Source organism: Vigna unguiculata, chromosome 3 (assembly GCF_037176805.1).
Source record: "Vigna unguiculata cultivar grain cowpea cultivar isolate G323 ecotype 2 chromosome 3, ASM3717680v1, whole genome shotgun sequence".
NCBI classification, from domain to species: Eukaryota; Viridiplantae; Streptophyta; class Magnoliopsida; order Fabales; family Fabaceae; genus Vigna; species Vigna unguiculata.
Window position 1 is genome coordinate 39,547,472 of NC_140794.1, and position 24,408 is coordinate 39,571,879.

Genomic DNA, 24,408 nt, shown 5'->3' on the forward strand with positions numbered 1-24,408 from the left:
TAAACACAACAGAACACACTTCCAATAAGCAAACCAAATCAAACACAAAAACCAAACCTTCTTCTTTATTCATGAATCCATGATTTCCAGCCAAATTCACGTGTTTCGCTCTGCATTTCGCGTTCTCAGATATCCATTCACAAACTCACCAAACGCGCGTCCTTTGCTTTTGCTCCATCCCAACACAAACGCTTCCTTCTGCCCCTCACCAACCACCCTTTGTTCTTCACTCACTGACGACTCCTTTTCCACTCCAAAACCAAACCAGGCACATTATCTTTTTGTTTTCTTTCCTTAAAAAACATAATCAAAACCATAAGTTGCCTTTTATTTTTAATTATAGTTGGATAATAATATGTTATTATTCTGTTGCAGTTGGGCTACAATCCTTCAGAGGAACTGTTCGAGCTGGAGGAGGAGCTCAAACCAAGGTCTCAGCTTTTTACTTTTATTTTATTTATATATTGAAGTATTTTTGCTCTTGCATTGTCAGAAATAAAATAAAAGTTTATTACATAACTTGATCGTTAACTTTTTGGGAATTTTTAATTTGGTTTGTAGTGTTGATTGTTGTGATTAGAGCATTGATCTTATACAAATAAGAACCTGTGACAGTTTTACTAAATCCAGGGAACCCAGTTATGGAGAACAGTGAAGATAAAAGACCTAATTATAATTCTATTTTAGCCTCTTCGAAAAATATTTTATGAGAGTAAAAGCAAATGCAACACAAAAAAATAAAAAGGCAAATATTTAGAGGCACACACAAACTCACACATTCAATATTTTATGAGAAGCTTTGGTGAGTGACTTTGAGCATTATTTTCCTTTCATTTCAGCAAGGGCAAGTCTCATGCACCAGAACCAAGGTCCTGGTTTGGTCCAAATGGACAGTATATCAGGGAGCTACCTTGTCCGAGTTGCCGAGCAAGGGGTTATACACCTTGTACAGAGTGTGGAATAGAAAGATCAAGACCAGACTGTCCAAAATGTTATGGAAAGGTAGTTTCTTTTAGAATTATTGTTGGTTTCTGAGTAAAATACAACTTAAACGTGGTTTTAGGCTAGTTTAATGGCTTCGATCATCCATATTGATTCTGAAAGGTTAGGATCATCAAGTTTACATATCGTATTTCCATGAAACAACTTGAACTCATGTCATTTCTGATTTTGAAAGAGAAATTCTTAAGTTGAAATTCACACATTAGCTTTTATTTCTCTTCTGTGTACTCACAATGGAAAAATTTAGACTTACCTCAGGTCATATATGTCTGATGTTGCTGGGTTGATTTTATTAACACTTCAACATACCTTATGATGCCAGACAATTATTAAACACAAATGTTACTAGTTTAATTTGCATCCTATGTGTTTATGACTTTATATATATTGTTATTTAAAATTTCTTGCTTGATATTTTCCTAATATTCATAGAAGTTGTGAAACACTATGATATTGAACATCATATCCGTGCAATGCGCACAATGGCTACTTTGTTTACTTTTTTTCCCATTCGTTCTTCTTGTACTCAGGGTATATTGACTTGCCACCAATGCTCTGGAGATCGTGTTATATGGGAGGAATCAATTGATGAAAAACCATGGGAGAGGGCCCATTCTATGTAATTATTGAGAAATAAATTTGTCTTTCTTTACTAATCTCATATTTTGTTAACTCTGACAATGTTGATATGACATTTTACGTGGTCATGTGCAAATTAATATAAATAGATTCTTTAACACTTAACACTAGCATGGACACGAAGAAAGGAGCTTTTTGTGTACCAATGACTAGTTTTATCAAACACGTACTAGACCCTTGTTTGATGTGGCATGCATTTTGCATCCTAATGATACCATGAATTTTTTAGTCACAATATCCTTCTCCATGTCATTGTCCATGCTTAGCTTTAGTTCTCCACCCTCCTCCAAATCATATTGTATGAAATAATGGTTCACAGAATACCAAATGGTTAGTTATTTGTAATATTTGTATTCAATCTAACAAAAGAAATCAATTATTAGTCCTAATAAGTCGAGCATGAGTATAATCTGCTTATCTGGATGTTTCTACATTATTTATTATTATGATTTGCTTTCTTTTTTTCCCAGTGTGATGCTCTTTTTTTTTTCTTAATTTTTCATTTTTAATCTTTTGATCTTCCTTCTCGTAAATAGGAGATTATATCAAAATAGTGTAATCTGGCATTGCTACTCTCCTTCCCTGCACTAGTTCAGAAGGAATTGGGTTCAGCTTATATGTTTGGATCATACTATATCAGTTTTAGTTGTGGTACTCAGACTAATTTGTGGCTTTTATTTATCACTTTTTTTTTTGTTCCACCTGAGTAGGAAGCTTCTGGTTTTTATTTACGTTGCTTTTATTCTTGTCATTGTTTATAATTGACTCAACATCAAATCTATGTGAAATTCTAAGCAATACGATTTCATGAGATTTCTATATGATGGTATATTTTGTAACATACTTGACAAACATAAAAGTTTAATTTGCTGTCTGTTTATTTGCATCTAAATCTTTGAATTATGTAAATTTTCTTGATCATACATAAATGTTTCTTTATGGGTTTTACTTTTTCAGTTCCCCACTTAAAGTTAAGGAAGATGATGAAGTTGACAAATTAGAAATAAAGCTAGATGTGAAGAAAAAATCCAAGCGTGTTTACCAATCACCACCTCCAGAAGTTGGATTAAAGATTAGTCGTTCATTGAAAGTTAGTTGGCAGCGTAACCTTACTTAATATGCTTTGGATACAAATTATTATTTATGATGCATAAGTTTTACTTACATGGGATTGAACCATCAGCTTGTTCCCTTCATTATTTGATATATTTAGACTTACATGCACACTTCAAACACCTACACAAGAGAGAACACATATACATAGAATTGAATGGCAATTTTTGGGATCTTATAATGAGAGCTAAGTTGATAGGAACACTTCTTATCATGCAGAAGCATCAACCTTCTTCTGGTTAAGAGACTTGAGCATTAACTTGTTCTATATGGACATGTAAGGCACAAATACATTTAGGAAAGGAAGAAGTTACAATTGTGTAGTGATATAAATTCAATGCATGGTTTTTTCTATCCTTTTGTTTACTGCTGTATTAATATGATAAATCAAGAAAGAGAATTTGTGGATATTGTTAAGGTTGCAAATTTAAATGTCTTTGTTTAGTTGAATGATTGCAGAGTCTGAATGCCAAAACTGGTCTGTTTAGCAACCGAATGAAGATTATTCACCAGGATCCCAAGCTTGAGGCACAGCGTGTGGCTGCTATCAAGGTTTTAAATGTTAAGATTTGTATTTTTTGAAGTCATTTTCTCTTGGTATCAAGGCCTATTTCGATGAGATTCTCCATAAGCTCCTTCTGGAAGAGAAAAATAAAAGGAAAAAGTGAAATTAACTTCTCCATAAGCTAAAATTGACTATGTACCCTCTGTTTGTGCATGTTTCTGAATTCCTTGAGTACAGGCACTGGTTGTCTGGATGTAAATTATGCAAGTATTTGAAGCATTAGAATTTGACACACTGAAAGTTCTGCACAATTAATATTTGCTTCAATGGATGCAGAAAGCCAAGGGAACTGTTGCAGCAAGGAGACACACTTCCAATACCATGAAAGCTTTCTTTAGTGATCCAATAAACCGACAGAAAAGGAGCATGGCCATGAAGGGTAATTTTTATGTCCCTCCACCTGTGACTACATTGGTGATAGACATGGTTGAAATTCATACTCATTTGCTTTCTGTCCCTCCTCAAATGCAGGAGTAAAATTCTACTGCAAAAACTGTGGACGTGAAGGACATAGGAGATACTACTGTCCAGAACTCAAGGATACCTTGATTGATCGGCGATTCATGTGTAGGGTCTGTGGGGAAAAGGGTCACAACAGAAGAACATGTAGAATGATAAGGGTAAGCCATAGCAATGAGAGAATGATAAAACAGAATCAGTGTAGGGTCTGTGGGGAAAAGGGCCACAACAGAAGAACTTGTTGGAAGTTAAGGATAAGCGGTAGAAATGGGAGAGTGATAAAACACCGCAAGTGTAAAGTATGTCACCAATTCGGCCATAACCGCAGAACCTGTCCTCAAGTTGTTCCTAGTAAAAGAAAAACGGTCTCTCGAAGGCAATACAAGTGTAGGTTGTGCAAGAAAAAGGGACATAACAGTAGGACATGTCCAAGTAAGACACATGTTACTGAACATCCTCAAGATTAATAATCACAAGAATGTTAAGCTATGTCTTGTTGTGTACACTAATCAGAACAGGAAGAGCTATATATATTGTGCTTGCTCTTGTTATCTATCTGCAACAGGAATTTTTGAGTAATTGCAATTACGCACAACTTTAACAAAACTAAGCTAGGTGGTTCTAGGGTGAGGTAAAACAGTAGGACTCATTCATACATTCAAGATAAAGGTAACGTTTGGCTTAAACTTTTTGGATTTTGAAAGATAGTTAAAATTAAAATTAGAAACGAACAATGAGTTTAAAGTTTGATAGTTTTGTAATTTTTAAGCTTAGATGTTATTTGAAGGTTGATATTTCTTAAACAACGAGTTATTGGAGCTTGAAACTTGAAAATCCGAAACAAAGAATGAAAGAGAAAATTAGAAAGAAGTCTTTTAAGTTTTTTTTAGTTTTATTGGAGTCCAGAACCTGGGTATAATATCATAGGTTCTGATTGTGTTATCAGTTTAGCCTAAATTAGCTGCATAATAGAGGATTTTATTAAATGCCAATGAAGATTATCAATATAAAAATTCACCTCAATAATGTATTATATGTGTAATAGAGAATGTTATTAAATTTTAACATGTACCTTTGAAATGAAACTTCAGACCTAAAATGAAATAATATAATGGAGAACAACCACTACAAAAAATTGCTGATTTGCAAGAGAAATGCGAGAGAAATTAACGAGAAAAAATACATTTTACTAATTTCTTATTATTTAACAAGAGATTAGTAACAAAAACATTTTGTAACTAATTTGCGAGGAAATTAGTGAGAGAAATTATTTCTCATAAATGTTTTGTTATTTAACGAGGGATCAACGATAAAAAAAATCGTAACTAATTTGTGAGAGAAATTAACGAGAGAAATTATTTTTTATTAATTTCTCATTATTTAACAAGAGATCAACGACAAAAAAGTCTAGTAGCTAATTTGTGAAGGAAATTAGTGAAGAAAATTGTTTCTCACCATTTAGTGAGGGACCAACAAAAGAAAATTGTAACTAATTTGAAGCTAATTAGTTATGTTTTGAGAGAGGTTAATCATTTTATTGTTATTTCCTCATAGAATTAAAATTTATTTAATTATGAAAAAAAATTGTCACAAATTTGTAGCTAACAAATAAAATTTCTACCAGCGAAATAATATTAACAAAAATATAATAATTTATGATAAAGTATATTATATATTCTTTTATTAGTTTATTCTAACTAATTTATTTTTCTTTTATCAAAAGATAGTCTGAGAATCCTGAGCAAGGTAAAACAACTATTGATTTTATATACTAGACATAGATGTGGTCATTGATCATTCCTAAGCATCAACTTATTGATCTATTGATCATTAATGCAAATGTAATAGTAAATATTGTTAGACATAGAGTTTTTATTATTTTAATTTAGCTTTGTCTGTGACGAAATCGATACATGTTACAAATGATAATGATGTGAGCGTGAGAGACAAAAATATGAATATATTGTTTGATGTTTTACTTTGAATGAAATCTTAAAATCCAATCCCGGTGAAATTTTTATCTTATATTTTTCTCAATCAAGCTATTTGTTTCCATTGTATCAATTTTTATTGATATTTTACATCTTAATTCTACATTTATTTTTCTTTTAAATATATGTTTTTGTATTCTCACCCTTTATAAGTAACAAATCAATTAATTTAAACCACATTAGTTCTTGTGAGATATGATATCTGGACTTCCAGTGTATTACTTGTACGATTTAGTATATTTGCTAACACATAACAAATCAATTAATTTAAATCACATTAGTCATTGTCCTTGTGAGATACGATATTTGGACTTCCACTATATTATTTCTAAAATAGTTTTGGATAAATTGAATGAAGTAAGAATTTTTCAAAGTGCTTTCAAAAGAAATGGTTTTCTTCTTACTTGGGTCTTATATAAAACGCATTTGAAAACGTTTTATATACTTTGTTTTCAAGAAATCTGAAGTCTTTAAAAATAAGGTGGCATTTTTTAAATTATAGGAGAACTTTAGACTTTTATTATATGAGGAGCCGAAGATTATAATAAAAACTCAGGCATATGGCTTCAGCTATCTAAGAACACAAGCATGGAATGGTTCCACGAATTTCTAAAATGCTATTTTTATTTTTTATTTATGAAGCAAGAGAATAGGCTCTGATTATCTCATCCATTCTCTCATAAATTTCTCTATTCCATTTTATCTTTTCTTTCATTAGAATCATCAAATCATACTTGTTCTTTCTCCTCTTTGTTTCATCTTATTTTTGTTGAATGCGTATGTTCATCTTCTTCTTTTATATTATTTTGTGTTGTTCATGTTCTTGTTCCACTCATAAAAGCCATTCACATTTATATAATCCTATGAATTAAATTATCATTAAGTGATAAACATATTTGAGTTTGTTGTTTGTGTCCTAGAGTTCATTTGAAGATAAACAAATTTAAACTTCTTATCTTTAACTAAGTTATTTCAAATTAAACTCTAATCAATTCTCAAGAAAACGAAGGATCAGTCACTAATACAACATTTAAATACCAAAATTTTCCACAAAAACAAATTTCGAGATATGCATTTTCATACTACAACATTTTATGTCAAATAACAAGAATAATTAGTTTATTAAGTAATAACAAAATTCCTTTATGATGTGGAAAATCACACTAATTACGACCATAGTAAAAATTTTCTCCAGCATTATCCTTAGGTATAACCCAAAATGATATCTGTAACCTAGAAGTGACGGAGACAGGTACCAGAATAACAAAATATTAACTCTTAACTAACATAAAAAAATGTGAAAAAAATAACAAAACAATTGACAAAAGTGGAAGAATAATTCATGATTATAGTATTTAGAATAATAAATTATCTACTTCATGAGTGAAACATCTTAAAAGGACACTTTATAAAATAAAGGAAATGTTTAATTGATAATTGCTTAACCAAAGCTCTTAAAGACATAGGCCAGGAACAGCTTAAGAAAGAGTTTTGAACATTTTCTTTCAAAGGCAATACAATAATGTTTATTTGACACTGTTGATTTATGAACAGTCAAGGTCGAAGGGCCAGTATGAACATCTTGGCAATTATTTGACTTCCACTAGTATGCTAAGAAGGGAGAGGTTTTAACTCTATTTTTCTTAATACAAAAAAGCAATCAGTTAGAGATGTTGAAAGAACTATTCCACAGGGATTGCACAGTTCCATGATACATAGGCAATGAACTCTCTTCTGGTGACTCCAGGTTTGGTAATGTGTTGATATCAGAAGAGCAAAAGTAAGAGTTACTGGTGTTGTCACTGTAATATGTCACTCCATTTCCTTCTTGTGGGTATTTGAATTCAACTTCTTCAGCTTCCTCACTAGAGGAGTTCAGATTTCTCTGCATCAATTCTCTGAATACTGTTGATTTTAGGAGAAGTCCTAATGCTGTTGGGGAAGATGGCTTGTTGCAAGGACTCAAAGGGTTGATATACTTGGAAAAGTCTTGCTTCTTGGTACTGTCCAATTCAGGTGAGGAGAATGAATTCATGTTAGAGTTGGATACCTCAATGTTCCCTCTTGTTTGCATTGAGTTAGAGGTAGCAAAGGGTTGAGGATCTGTGCCAGGCTTTTGATCATGTGTTCCTGGTCTTAGCCATCTGATGTAGGAGCTCAAGTCAAAGTTTGTCACAGCATTTATACCTCTGTACTCAATTGCTGCAATGTCATATGCACGAGCTGCTTCTTCTTGTGTACCTTCAGAAATGGGACAAATACAATTATATAAAGTTCACAAACCGTCAATTTTATAAGATTGAATTAGCTTTAAAGTCCATTTCTTAATACTTCACTTTTTAAATTTCTTTCTATTTTGGACATGGATGCATGGTGAAGTAGTAAAGTAGTGTTCTTTATGAGAAACATGGGGATTATGTTTAGTTTGAAAACTCACTGTAAGTCCCAAGGTAGAGGTACTTGTTGCCAAACACTCTCCCAATTCTTGCTTCCCATCTTCCATTGTGATGATGCCTGTATTTAGTTTGCATACATAAAACCTTAGCACCATGTGTTTTGTTGGACAAAAAAGATAACAAGGTTTGATTACAAAATTTAGAAAACGTTTCACCTTGCTACTCCTCTATACTTTGATACACCTCTCGAAAAACCACTGCTCCTCCTACAACAAAAACACAAAAACAGGATATAGAGCTTCCCAAAAAAAATCAAAAGATTTAATGGCAGTATTTATTGAAGAAATGGGATTACCTTCTCAGTGAAGCAAGATATTCTTCTTTGGTTACTGTTTTCATTATCTCAATTTCTTTCTCATAGTCAGACACCTGCAAAAAAATATCAGTATGTCAGAAATTTATATCAGTCAGATACAAAAACTTCTGCTTTTTTATAACCTACAGGAAAATTTGTGAAAGTTGATATTCCCCAGTACTTGAGTGCAGCCAAATCATAAGCTCTAGCAGCTGCTTCTTCATCATTATAAGCTCCTGGTTAAAGCATAAATTTAGCCAAAAGGTCAGTTTCTCTTTTTTTATCCTTGAATTCAGAGAAAATACTGTTAAAATCATGCAGGTACTTACCCAAATATACTGCTCCACATCAAGAAAGCAACAAAGCCACATACCAAAACAGAACAACAATGCAATGAGCAATCATAGATCATAGATAAAAATTAAAAATTAAAAACAACAAATAGCCAATGAAAGTGAAGTGGGGAAAGAGTTCAACATATCTACCTTGCTTTCCTTTCTTCTTCTGAGTGGGATTCCATGTCCCTTTATCCCATAGATGTGCTTCAAACCTCCCAGTCCACCTGTGTCTGCTCCACAGAAAGACTATAATTTTAGCTCCAAATCAGAAAACAATCACAAAAAGATTTGGAATTATGTGAAAAAAACTAAGAATAAGGGCCTCTTTGATTCTTTTCTCATTTATTCTATGTTTCTAAAATTGTTTCCAAAACAGATATTTTAAAAACCAAAACACAAGCACTTGGTGGCTGTACCAAGTTGTTTATGTTCTTCAATAAACTGCTTTTGAAAACAATAAACAAACAAGGTCTAAGATATGTTTACGAAGATCATGCCTGCTAACACCCCTGAACCTTGAACTTCTCTTAACAGTGGTGGCAGTACCAAGTTGTTTATGTTCTTCTAACTTTTCACCATGTTGTTCATTGCCACCTAACACTGACATAGACGAACCTCTTCGCCTCCTTTTGACACACTTAGCAACCTCACTACCATCTATAACGAGCAACCTATGGCTTCTTGGGCTCAGTTCAGATTTCACTGGTGCAAGCTCCATTTCACTGTTCTCTTTTCTTGTTCACCAAACAACAATGCTAATACCTGGAATGGTTCAAGCACTGACTTCTCTGTATATAAATATATACCACAGAAGAAACTTGTTTCATTCTTAACTTGTCATTTTGCTGTTTAAAACTGGATTTTGGAACAAAGACAAAAAGTTGTCGATGATAACATTACAATGAAACAAATTCAATTTGCTCACAACCCACGAAACCAATAACGTGTAGCTATTTATGAGCATACTCTTATTGAGGTATAAACAAAATTAGCCTGTTCAATGTAAGACAAGGTTTGATTAGTTGATAACCATCTAAAAATGATGCATTGATTTTATCAAAGTCTACAAGAGTTTATTATGTTATATCTTATCACTTCCATGTGTTAGAGAACTGAAACCAAACGAGAGACTATGTAGGATCGTGGATGGAGAAATTCTTTTGCAAGAATGAGAAAAAAAAAATCACTAGAGTAATCAATATATATTTGTTTATTGATTGCACATAATTAGGAATGAACAAAATAGGAAGTGAATATTTGTATAAAATAATTCTAAATAAAATTGATTGTACAACAATTAAAGAGTTCAAATGGTTATAGTGCATGTTTTGGATGAATGAAAAGATTATTTTAGAAAGTTATAAGACAAATGGTTTTGGCGTGTTTTGGATAATGAGTTAAAAGTGTGTCTAGTGCAGTTTTTGTTTTCTGGGAAAAAGCATGAAAGAGTTGTTTGTGTCGTGATATGATAAAATTTGTCAGTAATGATAGTGGTTAGAGTAAAAGCGTAGCAAATGTCGTCCACTAAAAGTGATTATTTGTTGGATAATAGTGAAATTGTGCAAAAGTTCCGACTAACTTGATCTCTTACCGAGTAGCAGATAAATGACAGAAAGAGTTTATTCTCTCTGCGGAGCTTTTCAAGTTGTGATTAATTCCTATGCAAACTGGTATCATATAAACTTCAAAACTATTAATTCCTTTTACATGGAGTCACCCAAAGCCTCAGCAGTTAACTCTCGAAACATATCCCACTAAAATTGTTGTGAATTTCTGATCACAATTTATTACATGGCATTGATAGATTTTGCACTTCATGAAACTTACCAAAATGATGTACTTTTCTTTATTTATAATCACTAATAAGAATATATAATAGTAATAATAATAATTATTATTATTATTATATTGTAATTTTATTAGGTTTAATTAAGTTTTTATAAATTTGATTATTTTTAATTAAATGTTAAAAAAAATTGTATTTTTTAATAAGTAATTGTTGTTTGATTTTGTGGTTATTTGAGATAATGTGATTATTACTTTTACATTGTTATTGATTTCATGTCTTCACATATGTAAAATAAAACAATGTTACAATTAAATTTTAAGATTTTCATAAATTTGAATATCTCCAATTTAGTCTTTATTAAAAAAAATTATCTTATTGAGTTTTAATTTTTTTTTAATTTTTTTAATTAAATCCTTAACATGTTTGATATTATTCAATTAAATCCTTATCATGATTGATTTTAGAGTCTAAAGTACAACACCACTAATTAAATTTTTGAATTTTCACTATAAGGATTTAATTAGTAATTTGGTTTCTAAATTTAGACACATGATTTATATTTTGTTATTATATTTATTTTTTACTTAATTGAGTTCCTCTATTTCATAAATAAAGTAAATTTGACTTACAAAACTAATTACAAAGGAAATGTCAAAAGAAGATAGTTCATACACACACACATTTACCAAACTGATTACAAAAGAAATGTCAAAAGAAGATAGTACACACACACACAGAAACACACAGACACAAACACACACACACAGACAAACAAACACACACACAGACACAGACACACACACACAGACAGACAAACAGACACACTAACATACACACACACACACACACACTGAGACACTGAGACACACATACACTGAGACACACAGACACACAAACACACACACACACACATAGAGCGTTCGACGACATATCCACCATAGAGGCTGGAGTAGCTAAAGCATCTTATAAATAGTTTTGATCTCTTTAGGGTTGTGAAAATCAAATTGGTAAACTATACTAGAGAGAGAAACATAGCTAAGTAATTGATCTTGTGGTTTTGGACCAAATCCATTTGAATATGAATGGTATAGATGTGAACTAAATGAATTGGGGTGGAAATGTTGTAGAATATAGGTCCAAGTTTGGGCTGCAAGCTGTTCAGAGTGCTTGAAATTTAGTACTGCACGACGTACTGGTGTGGCGCCTGGCAGAAGTGTTGGAACCGTCTGGCAACCGCTAGGAAACAGTGGGGTCCTGGTGCGAGTGGCGCTTGGCGGAGAGGGAGGTTCCGCCAGGCGATAGCGACAAAATCAGGAGGCTTCTAGAGTGCGTGCGCCTTGTGGTGTAGGTTGTCCCGCCAGGCGGTGTCTGCAGCGTTGGTGGTTCTGAGCCGCTTGTCGCCTGACGGTACGCGTCCCCCGCCAGGCAGTTTGGAAGCGACTGCGCCCGACGGTATGTGTTGCCTGCCAGACGATTTCTACTGCAACAGTATTGGAGTTTTGATGTTTGGAGGCGTGATCTACAGAATTTTAGTGATGCTTCAAAGGTGGGATTGCTGGTGTTCCTTGAGTTGAGCTCGGAACGTATCCCTTGAGTTGAGCTCGGGATAGGGATTAAACACGTGGCATTCCTCGAGTTGAGCTCGGAATGACATTCCTCGAGTTAAGCTCGGAATGGCATCCCTCGAGTTGAGCTCGGGATGGCGGATGAACACGAGGAACCCTTGAGTTGAGCTCGGATTGGCGAGTGTTACCGGTGTGAGTGTGCTGGTTGTGGCCAGTACGGATGGGTCCAGATAGATTGTCCTCCTCAGTAGTTAGCTGACGAGTTTGGTAGTCTTGGGACGTTGCGAACTATGTTCGTATTTGGGAACTCCACCTGACGTTGCGGTGTATGATCTGTAGCAATGGTTTCCCGCACATGCTCTATCGGTTGTGACCGATAGGTATGGCAACAAGTCATCTTGAGGTAATCACTAGAAGATGTAGAACACGATTCACATGGTTGTAGCCATGTGGTATGAAATCAAAGGGTGGAATTCATTTGAAGTGATTGTGTTGCATATGTAAATGTGTCGTATTTGTGTATGCATTTTTATATATTTTATATGTTAAGCTCACCTTATCTGCTTGTGTTTGACGTTGATCGTATACGCGGTACACATGAGCAAATGATGTTGTTGCAGGTGGTTCTGGTGAGGCTTAGCTTCAGAGCGGGGATAACTTGGGAGTTTTATGTTTTATGATTTTCGAATAAATTGTAAACATCTATGGATGTTTTTATCATATTCTAGTTTTGTAAATTATGGATTTCATACTCTTTATTTATTTAATAAAGTTTTAAATTTCCCGCGCATTTGGAAAATGAGATTTTATTAAATGCAGCGTAATTAATACTATCTCTATTTTATTATTTAAATCCGTAACATCCGGTTGGAATGTTACAGGGAATGTAGTCAACTCAACTAGAAAAGTTATGGATTGAAGGTTGATTCCGCATATAAGTAGGTGGCAAGTAATTATTTGTTTAATTTAACCATTTTTTTATTTGATTATTTTAAAATTTAATCATTAAAAATGAAAATTAATTAATTATAAGGAAATAGAAATTATTTTATAATTATAATAATAACAATAATTATAATTTTATCATTTTTTTTATTATCATAAAAAAAATTAAATACAATGTTTTTACTAGTTTATATAAAATTTTTGAAATTACTCTTTTAGTTCCTATTTTCGTTCAAAAATAACAAGTTGATCATCCATTTTTTTTAGTCTTAATTCGGTCTCGATTTTTTAAAAAATAATGCAATTTGGTTATTTGTTTTCATTAAATTTCTTGAATAGGACCTTTGTTTTTTCATCAAAATTAAAGTTGTGAATAAGGATGATTTGCTTTATTGGTGTAATTAACATAATCTTAATGTCAATTTTAATGAAAAATTCTTACTCCGCTTCAAGGAATTTAACGAAAAAGATTAAACTGCATCAATTTTTAAAAATCATAACCAAATTGAGACTAAAAAACACTAGAGGACCAACTTGACATTTTTGAACGAAAAAATGGACCAAAAGAATAATTCAACCGAAATTTGAACACCACAAAATATTGACTGAAGATCCACTTGGATTGTGCTACCTTAATCACCAAAAAATATCTTTAGTTTGCCAATATTTAAAATATTATTTTATAATACTTTTAGTTTAACTTTTTATCATGTTTTACAATATAGTGCAATAAAATGAATTATTTTTCTCATTCCGTACATATTAAAAAATAAACAAATAAAATCTAAAAATATTTTATCGCAACTTATTATATAAGTAAAACTATCTATTTTTATAAAATCGTATATAAAATAAAACATATAGATAAATTTTATATATAAATATATATATATATATATATATATATATATATAATATTTCTCATTTAATTAATAGAATGACTTATTAATTTAAAATGACATTCATATTTATCTTCTATTACTATTGTATTGTTATCTTTTATTTTTTATGAATTTAGAAACTGAATTTTAAAATATAAAATTATATATTTTGTTCATTTTTTAATTATTTTAATTTTATATATTGTTTTATTTTACTATCATATAAAATGAAATCTATAAAAATTACTTTTACAATATATAAAATTTTCATTTGATTTATGGATATTTAACATAATATATTATATAAAATATTATTTTATAATAATTTTAGTTTAATTTCTTATATTTCTTTTACAATTTAATGTACGAATATGAATTTGTTTTCCTTATTCTATAAATATTAAAAAAATACATTTAATTAAACCTATAAAATATTATTACAAATAATTTATTTGAAATATTAAATAATTTATTATATAAATAGTATTGAATTAATTATTACACCTAATATTAATATATATATATATATATATATATATATATATATATAACATTCCATTTTATTAATATAAAACTAATAAAATAAGACATTTCATAATAATATTCAAAGACATATTAACAGAATAAAAAGTATATTAATACAGTCCTTTAAGAATTCAGACTATAAAAATATACTATTTATACAAACCAACTAAAATCAATTAAGTTTTATACACAGGTTAACTACTTACTACAACTCCGAGAAACCTTTCACTAACCTGACTGGTGGTTCCTCTTCCTCTAGAGGTGCCTCTAAACCTAAAACATCATCTGCTTTCTCCGAATAGGTGATCATCGTAAAGAAAGACAAATAACACAAGACATAGAGTACAAGGGTAAGCTAGTTTATAAAAGAAATAATCATATAACAATTAAACTTATTATATCATAAAATATCATATTTCAAACATTCATAAAATAAAATACCAAACATACAATTTCAGACTCTCTAAACTCAATTATCCGAATCTATGCATTGACTTAGACATAAAAAGTTATGCACTTGTCATAAAAGTGGATTGTTGCAAAGGTCCTGGCTCCACTTAGCCTAACCAACATGAATCAATTTCCTTTAGACAGGGTAAGTTACTTATGGCATCTCCAAATTAGTGGTCTTACCCCTAATCCCGCCATAAGAACCTCCTTCAACTCTCATCACCTAGGCCACGACATTCTATATGAGTTTGTAAACCTAGTCGAGTATAAGATAACTTTTGACCAACACATACCCATAGCCAATGCATAACATTCTACTAGCAAGGATTTTCATTTCTTCCTTAGAAGCACAACCCTTATACAATAAGCCATTCAAATTAACTTTTCTCATTCCATTCCATTAAGATCCACTTTCATTCTTTGAAAACCATCATCCTTAGGACACAATTCACAACCATATACATCCTTAATCATATTTTCATATTCACATGTTTTACAAAAGCATACCAAGTCAAGTCTCAAAATACCAATATTATGCATGCATAGCTTCAAATACATCATATTTTTAAATTAACTCAGTCTAAAAGTAAGGAATTAAAATTTTGCAACATTCTCGCTTAAGCTAGATTTCTCTCGCTTGAGCTAGAAGGCTCTCTCTTAAGCTAGATTTCTCTCGTTTGAGCTCAAAGTTTCTCACTTGAGCTAGAAGTCTCTCACTTGAGCTAGAAGTCTCTCGCTTGAGCTAGAAGTCTCTCGCTTAATCTAGAAGTCTCTCGCTTGAGCTGGAAGTCTCTCGCTCAAGCTAAAAATTTAGCTTGATCTAGAAGGATTTCTCTTAAGCTAGATTTCTCTCGCTTAAGCTCAAAGTCTCTCACTTGAGCTAGAAGTCTCTCACTTGAGCTAGAAGTCTCTCGCTTGAGCTGGAAGTCTCTCGCTTAAGCTAGAAATTCTCGCTTGAGCGACAGAGGCTCTCTCTCAAGCTAGAAATTCTCGTTTGGGCGACAACTCGAACATAGAGCAAAGTGACATTCTGTCTCGCTTAAGCTAAATTTTTATCGCTTGCGCGAGACTGATCTTGCTTAAGCTAGAATAACATATTTTCACTAATTTCAGCATATAAAAACCAAAAATTTCAAACCAAAAAACAACACATTAAGATGCAATCAAATACCAGGACAAACAATTTATTTCAAAATCTAAAAGAAGAACCTAGCATCCCTTACCTTAAACGTAGACCAAAACTGGGACAACGAAGAACCCCCAAGATGGTTTTCAAATTGTAAACCCCCAAATCAACATGAATAGGGAAACTATTCGGATGGATTTGAAGAGGATTCCACCACAAACCAAAAACTAACCTTTGATTCAAGAGGAGATAAAGACCAAAAGAGGAAAAAAAAGGAAGAATCAAGATGGAATGTATTGGAAGCAGAATATATATGGAAATATATCAGTATTGGAGGTAGAATACATATTGAATATATCAATATTAGAGGCAGAATAAATATGGAATATATCAGCACAATATTCACGTTGATACGGTGTCAATCCAGAATGAGATTTGATTGATAAATCACAACTAATCAGGAGATTCATTTAGCATGTTTATAGGAATGGTTTTTTTGTTAATTGATATGTATATATTTTGTTCTCGTAAATATAATTATTGTAATATGTATAAATATCTGGTTCATTGTTAATAAGATCATAAAAAATTATTCCACTGAAACATTATGATAGAATGGAAGGGAGAGTGAGGTTGGCGTAGAGAGAAAGAGAGGTCTTGTGTTTTGTTTAAAACTTAGCCAAACGGGATTCTAGTTTTTAAAAGAAATGGGTTTTACATTATATATATATATATATATATATATATATATATATATATATATATATATATATATTTGGTATTTTTATTATTTTAATTTATATTATTCTAATTCAAAAATATAATATATAAAATTAATCAATTCCATAAAAACATTATTATTAATATTTAAAATAGTGAAAATAAAATAAAAAGTACTAGGTTAGTCCGTTGCACGTACTTATATGACCAATTATTTGTGATTTATTTCAAACTAATTTTTTTTACAATTTTTGAATTTAACAAATTGATAATGTTAATTTTTATCATTATCCAAGCTACATTTTCATAGCAAAATCATCTCTTCCAAAACTTTTAACCTACTTAATCCTCAAATTTATCTTATTTTTGTAAATAAATACATTTTGGGTTATATTGATCTAAATATACCACTAATCCCCATTTTTTGTGTCTAATTATAGATTGGAAGCTTTGTTCCAAGAGTCCAGACAAATGAGTAACCCGGAACAGCAAGGAGAAGTGCAAAAATGTCAACAGGAAGCGCCTAGCGACATAAAGGCAGCGCTAGGCGACAGATACCATCAGCGCCAAACGTCAGACTAGCACCAACCAGGCGCCACTGCTGGTCACCGCCTGGCGGTACTTGGACACCGCCGGGCGGTAGCGGGAAGATTTGGCTCCTGTTTGATGGCTAGCGCCTGGCGATGAGAGGCTTCCGCCAGGCGCCAGTTTTCGCTGATGTGTCAAGTGACCCTTTTTCTTCTGTTTTCACGAGGGGAAACGTATCTTGGACACTTTGGAGCTCGAGCAACACGTCTTGGAGCGCTTGGAGGTCTGTTAGGGCTTATGGGAACAACTCTATTTTCCTCTTTGTGTCTCTTCCCTCTTCCATTTCCATTTTGTAATCTTGAGCTCTCCATGACAATAGAGAGCTAAACCCATTTTTATTAGGGTTAGATGTAGCCACTGAACTTTCATGTATTTTTGAATGTTTTGAATATATATATATATATATATATATATATATATATATATATATGCTTCTTCTATTGATTGCTAGTATCTTTGTTTATGTATTTAAAGCTTTCTTTGTTTTACCCATTCATTGCATGATATTTGGGTCATTAGGTATTGGAAAATATCTCTTGAAACCTAGAATTGGAACAAGATACCTAATGGAACTTGTATCTAGGCATGGAACTTAACCCATTAGTTGTCTTAAACCCTAATTTGTAAAGCGGGTTTGTTTATTTAGGGATTCAAGGAATTGACTCTAAATAAGGAAACCTAGGCTCATTCAACTAAGGGATTAGGGTTTGAGTAGACTTGTGGGTTGACATTAGTAATTAATGGAGAAGAGTTTTATTGCCTAATATACATGAGAGCGAAGTAGGTGAAGTCTAACTCCAACAATATCAATCCATTGCATCTCTAGTCTTTACCATTTTCTAGAGTCTTCAAATATCCAAGTTCAATTTTACTTATTTATGAAATATTTACTTTCTTGCATACAAAAACCCAAATTATGAATTTATTCATTAGTTTAAATTAGTCACTAATTACATAATAATTTAGTATACACGAGTCTCTTGGGAAACGATATCCCGGTCTTACCAGTTACTACTTGCGCGACTTGGTACACTTGCCAAAGTCTTAACACAAATTCATAACTACATCAATATATTCTTTTATGATAATGTTGAATAAGAAAACCGAAAGATTGGAAAAAGGTTAGTCCTAGTATTTTTTTTAATCAAGTTCAAATTTTTATCAATTTTGTTTAATTTAGGTTTTTTTAACAGTAATGAACCGTGACCGATACATGTCATTTTTTGATTTTTTTAATTTTTTAGTTCTTTTTAATTTTTGAAAAAATGTCCATGTATCATCTCAACAGTGTGTCACATGCCAAAATCAATATTTTATATTTATTTTAGTCCACATATTCGTTATTTTTGTTCAATTTAATTTCATTTTTTTAAATGGAGTAATTTTATTTCTCTCTAAACACAGTGCAACTTTTTTCATACATCTAATATATGATTTTTGTTCAATCCATCTGAAAAACTTGTATATATACATTTAACATTTGTGACCATTGCAAAAAAATGTAAATATACAACTCCATCAACGTCTAAGAATATCAACATCAAACTATGTAGCACAAATTCGTTGCGCATATTTTGGTCATGCAAAACTCACACACATAAAAGAGTTCCCTAAATGCTTTGAGTTCATGCTACAGTGTTAATAGGTGAACGTTCCATAAAAAAGTCATATATGTCCTAACCACACCATGAACTAGGTGCAAATATAGACAATACACAACCCTAAGGAGCCCACCACGATGTTTACTCTCTACTAAGGGATACCTCATCACATAGTAAGTCATCACTAGCACTCGCTAAGTCGCTTACTCTATACTAAGGAACCCCTTATTACATAATAAGCAACCATCAGCACACACTAAGTTGTTTACCCTGTACTAAGGAACCCATTAGTACATAGTAAGCGACCATCAACACCCAAAGCCGCTTACTCTGTAGTACACAATAAGTGACCATCAACACCCAAATCTGCTTACTTTATACTAAGGAACCTCTTAGTACACAATAAGCGACCATCAGCACACACTAAGCCGCTTACCCTGTACTAAGGAACCCCTTAGTACATAGTAAGCAGTCATCAGCACCCAAAGCTGCTTACTTTGTACTAAGGAACCCCTCAGTATACAGTAAGCGGACATCAGCACCCAAAGCCACTTACTTTGTATTAAGGAACCTCGAACCCCTTGGTACGCAGTAAACATCCATCAGCACGCGACCATCAACGTTCCACAAAGCCACATATTGTACACTATGAAACTCCATGGTTAATAAATAAACCAACCCTATTTACCCAATAGATCGCCTAGCATAAAGTACCCAGCCTTCGAACTTCGCATGGTCGTTTACCGGGTACTGAATACTCAAAACATCCCCCAAAAGTACGCGGTACCTAGTCCAACCAATCCACAAGTCGTCCACCAAAGTATTAAAGGTCATTATAGTAATCTCACCCATTTTTACCAGATCCAGAGCAACAAAAGAGGTATTTTGAGCCCAAAGGCTCATTTCAAGTAGGACGCACAGGTAAAAAGGTATAAATAGCACAGTGTTTTATGTATTCATTACGCATTAAAATATTCTATGAGTCTCTGATATCACTAATGCTAACTTAAGCATCAGAGTGTCTTTTATAGGCACACATGCACCATCATCGAAGCTTCACCGGAGTAAGGAAACGTCAAGCCAACAACCTGGGTACTAGAGCAACACAGGAGATTTGTGGAGTACAACTTGGTCCTATAAAAACAATATACCCTACCAATAATAACCTCATCCAATGATACTTTGATTAACACCAACCACACCACAACAAAGGATTCCAATAAAAAGCCCTAAACACAATTGAAAATAAATGACTCCAAATCAAAATTGGATAAAGGATGAAACTTTACCTCCGATATCAAAACAATCCACCGCTCCAAGAATGAAACCCACCCAATAAACGAAAGTGAATTGTTCTCCACATTTGCGTCGTCCATAATACCACCTTATAAACCCTAACTAAAAATATTCTCATGAAGAAAGTGACAAAAAGGGCAATATTGAACCTAAGAGAACAAAATCAAAAAAAATAAAAAAAAGATGAAAAGTGAAGCAAGAACTACCTTTGTGCGAAGACAAACAGTGAGAAATGGGGTTCGTGAATTTGGCACAGATATTGTGAAGGATATGGTAGTTATTTTGCATTGTCATCCTCCTTAAATCTTGACACGTAATATTTTGTTACAAAAGATCGTGATGATGAGAACTTATTCCGAAATATTTTAATTATTTTTAAATTTAATTAAAATTATTAAATTTTAAAATTAAAAATATACAAAATTAAAAAAATATAAAATATGTAATTATAAAATTCTGAAATAAAAAATTATAGAATTAAAAATTAAAAAACTAAAAAATAAAAAAATTAATAAATTTTAAAATTTTAAAAATATGAAAATATATAATTTCATAACTACGAAATTGTAAAATATATAATATAAAATTATATAATTATATTACTGTAAAAATATAAAATTATCAAATTGTATTTTAATTTTAATTTTTTATAATTTTATAATTTTATAATTCAAAATTATATATTTATATATTTAATATTTTTAAAATTTATATTTTTTATAATTTTTAAATTTATAATTTTAATTAAAGATAAAAATAATTTTCGTTAAATATAGAATATAGTAAATTTTGAAAATACTCGCATCATCACAGTCTTTTATAACAAAAAATATTATGTAATAATATGTGACGACATTTAATGACATTTAAAGAATGTGATTTGAAATCTATGGAAACTTGAAAATAATTAAGCCTAATTTAAATTTGTCCTTGAACATATATTAATTATAACATCGAGCATTTAATTGGTCTCCAATATCATTAAAAAGGATTTTTTTTTTTACTTTACTTTTATTTTTTGTTTTGCATCTAAAGAAGCTAAAATAGAAAAGTTTCTTTAAAATCAGTGGAGTTTTTAATGTCTTATCATTTCTTATCCATTGTGTCTTGTAGAATATAAAAGGAGAGAGAGAGGAAGAGAAAAGGAAAAGATAAACGAAAATGGATAATTTATATATGTGTGAAACGATAAATACAAAAATGAGAAGAGATGGTAGGCAAAGCTTGATAATAGAACAAAAATGAAATGAATAAATCATCCTTTTTCAACAACATATATATGGCATACACGTGTTTATATATATAGACGCATTGCCTTCTCTGATCTCTTGTTAATATAGTTTGGCATCGTTGTAATGGTGGAAAGCAGAGAAGCATATAAAGAATAGTTAATGGGAAAATGAATTAGCAAGGTTTACCCGTTCTGCACTTAAGGCTTCCAGCATAGCGTGTAAGCCTTCCGACGTAAGTTCCTGGCTTGGCTTTGATCATGTCGAACCTTGAGAATGGCCTGTTAACAAGCTCAGGCCCAGATTGAACGAAATATGCTCCGTTCATGTACTCATCGTTGATTGATCTCCACTGCCATGCTGACCACACGCTCTCGGGAGAGTATTCTCTCTTTGTGATCTGCTTAGCATTAATGTCGTCAGGGCCAATGAATCTGTTACCCTCGCTGATGATGGTAGGGTTCTTGCTCCCACCAATCGCATACATTTCCCAGTGAGTGTAATCGTTGTTAACCACATGGAAGAAACCATGTCTGCATCTCGGCATCCTCTGAATCAATCTCTTCCCGAAGTGGTTGAATGCCAGGGTCACCTGCATGATCTTATCAGCGCCGTAGCTGTCGCTGGCACCGAACAGCATCGCCTCGTTGTGGTCGGTGAAATGGCTGTTGGAAATCGTAATGGCGGTGGATCCCATGATTACATCGATAAGTCCATCGTAGCAGTTTCTCATCGAGACATGATCCACCCAGATGTTGCTAGAACCAAAGATGGAAATGCCATCTCCATCACTCTGAGTCCTGAACCCGTAATGGGTCTCAGAATCTCTGATCATCCCACCACCATGAACAGAAATGTCGTAGACCTTAATTCCATGGATGATGACGTTGTTGATGAACTGGAGGGTGAAGCCAGCACCGCCGGAAATGTACACATCGACGCCTCTTCCATCAATGGTCTTGTTGCTGGTCATGATGAGCTCCTGCTTCAGGGTGATCACCATGCTGCGTTCGAAGATGATCCACAATGGGCCGTCACGTGTAACCGCATGCCGGAGAGTTCCTGGCTTTAGGTCAACCATGTTTTCATCTGAAGAGTCTGTTACCACGTAATATTTACCACCCTTTCCTCCCACAGTGTTTCTTCCAAAGCCCTGAACACAATCTGCAAGCTTCATCCTGTTGTCCGCCCAGTTGGGGTCACACCTCCAGCACCTGTCAATGGGGTTGGTCGCCATGCATGGACCGTCATGATTTTTCTTTCCCTTCAAGTTCCTTCGCTTATCCTTCCCAATTATAAGCCTGTTTTGTCAAAAAAAAAAGAGTACACAATTCAGAAACTGTTAAGAAAGGATATGGAAAGAGTTAATAAGGTATGAGAAAAGCTTACTCGCTAACTGAGGAAGTGAAGTTTCCGGAGACTGAATATGGATCTTTAAAGTATGCTGCTTTATTGTCCTTTGCAGCCTCTTCTGCTCTTGTCTGCCAGTATGTATCAAACTCGTTCGAATGGCTCTTCCAATACCCATCTTTCTCCAAGGAATTGGCGTTCAGGGTAGGGATTAACACTGCCAGAGAAAACAGAATAACAAAAAGCTTCTTTCCGATCGCCATATAGATATATATATATATATATAGATATCTATATATATATATATATCTAGTGTTTTTTTTCCTATTTTTTTTTTTTCACTTACGTGGCCAAGGTCTTATTCCGGTGGAACCTAACCTCGGCCAACACAGAAGAAAATAAAGAACCCTTCTTATTTGGAACTGAATAAAGAGGAATGATGAAGGTTAATATGGGATGTAAAAGGGCGTATTTATATGTGCATGGTAGAGAGATAGCAACATTGAAAACTGCGATTCAAAAGCCAAATTTGGGTGTTGCTAGAGACATACAAGGCTGAAAGAAAGGGTAACCCATTAACAAATTCTCTTAGGTGTTACAGATATGCACAACCACTTGTTGCAATTTCCTATTTTTCATGAAGAAAAAAAAAATGAGTGATCCATCTTCATTTCACTCTAAAATGGGCATGGGAAATAGTCTGAATTAGATGTTTTATATATTTCAGTAAGTTATAATTATTTGAATTTAAAAAAAAAATTACCAAACTCTTCTTAATGGATTAAACCATGATACACATACATTTCACTTTATTTACATTTATTACACACTCACCATATAAATTTTCTTTACACTATTTTTTTTTCGTGGGTGCTTTTATAATTATTTGAATTTTTTAAAAAAAATGATGTTGGAAATCCATTACCAAACTCTTCTTAATGGATTAAACCATGATACACATACATTTTCACTTTTACATTTATTACACACTCATATTTTTCTTTTTAAATCGTTCTTCTTACTTATAAATTTATCATTTTTTTTATTCTGTCTCTAAATGTGTATATAGTAGGTGTTAATACACTTTTTTGGTATCCATGAATAATTTTTCTTCTGGACTTATCAGCTTTATAGTATGCAAGTGTTAAAAAGAGTTTGTTTGTTTGTTTGGATTATTAACATTCCCAATATAATGTTGTTTAATAAAGAAGTGAGAAACAGTATATTATAGTTAGATTTTTTTTTAAGAATTATAGTTAAGATTTAAGAAAACAATTTTGAGCCTATGTTTAGTGAAAATTGGTGGACACATCACCATAAAAATTTTCTTTACACTACTCTTTTTCGTGGGTGCTTTTATAAAATTTTCATTGACTATCACGTTTATGCACATTTTATCATTCAATCATTTTATGAATTTATTGTTTAAGTTTGTTTTCCAAATATCTTACTAGTGAAAATTTTCACTTTTTCGTAAATTTACCT

General features: G+C 32.3%; 3 protein-coding genes across 3 annotated transcripts; 1 reads left to right on the forward strand and 2 right to left on the reverse strand.

The window, feature by feature from the left end:
- On the forward strand, nt 1–4,340 carry LOC114176280 (zinc knuckle (CCHC-type) family protein). Its single transcript, XM_028061262.2, has 8 exons — nt 1–268; nt 376–431; nt 840–1,002; nt 1,533–1,621; nt 2,599–2,731; nt 3,214–3,306; nt 3,596–3,698; nt 3,791–4,340. Exons 1-8 carry the CDS (start codon nt 80–82, stop codon nt 4,243–4,245), a joined length of 1,281 nt encoding a protein of 426 aa, XP_027917063.1. The 5' UTR covers nt 1–79; the 3' UTR covers nt 4,246–4,340.
- A 2,945-nt stretch (nt 4,341–7,285) lies between these two features.
- LOC114175587 (AP2-like ethylene-responsive transcription factor At1g16060) lies at nt 7,286–9,688 on the reverse strand. Its single transcript, XM_028060344.2, has 8 exons — nt 9,356–9,688; nt 9,006–9,088; nt 8,850–8,858; nt 8,668–8,756; nt 8,521–8,594; nt 8,381–8,431; nt 8,207–8,283; nt 7,286–8,010 (listed from the first exon to the last, which is right to left on the reverse strand). The coding sequence occupies exons 1-8, from the start codon at nt 9,574–9,576 to the stop codon at nt 7,430–7,432; spliced, it is 1,185 nt and encodes a 394-aa protein (XP_027916145.1). The 5' UTR covers nt 9,577–9,688; the 3' UTR covers nt 7,286–7,429.
- An 11,808-nt stretch (nt 9,689–21,496) lies between these two features.
- On the reverse strand, nt 21,497–23,365 carry LOC114177522 (pectate lyase-like). The gene is made up of 2 exons (XM_028062897.2): nt 22,963–23,365; nt 21,497–22,874 (listed from the first exon to the last, which is right to left on the reverse strand). Exons 1-2 carry the CDS (start codon nt 23,184–23,186, stop codon nt 21,749–21,751), a joined length of 1,350 nt encoding a protein of 449 aa, XP_027918698.2. The 5' UTR covers nt 23,187–23,365; the 3' UTR covers nt 21,497–21,748.
- Nucleotides 23,366–24,408: the final 1,043 nt, after the last annotated feature.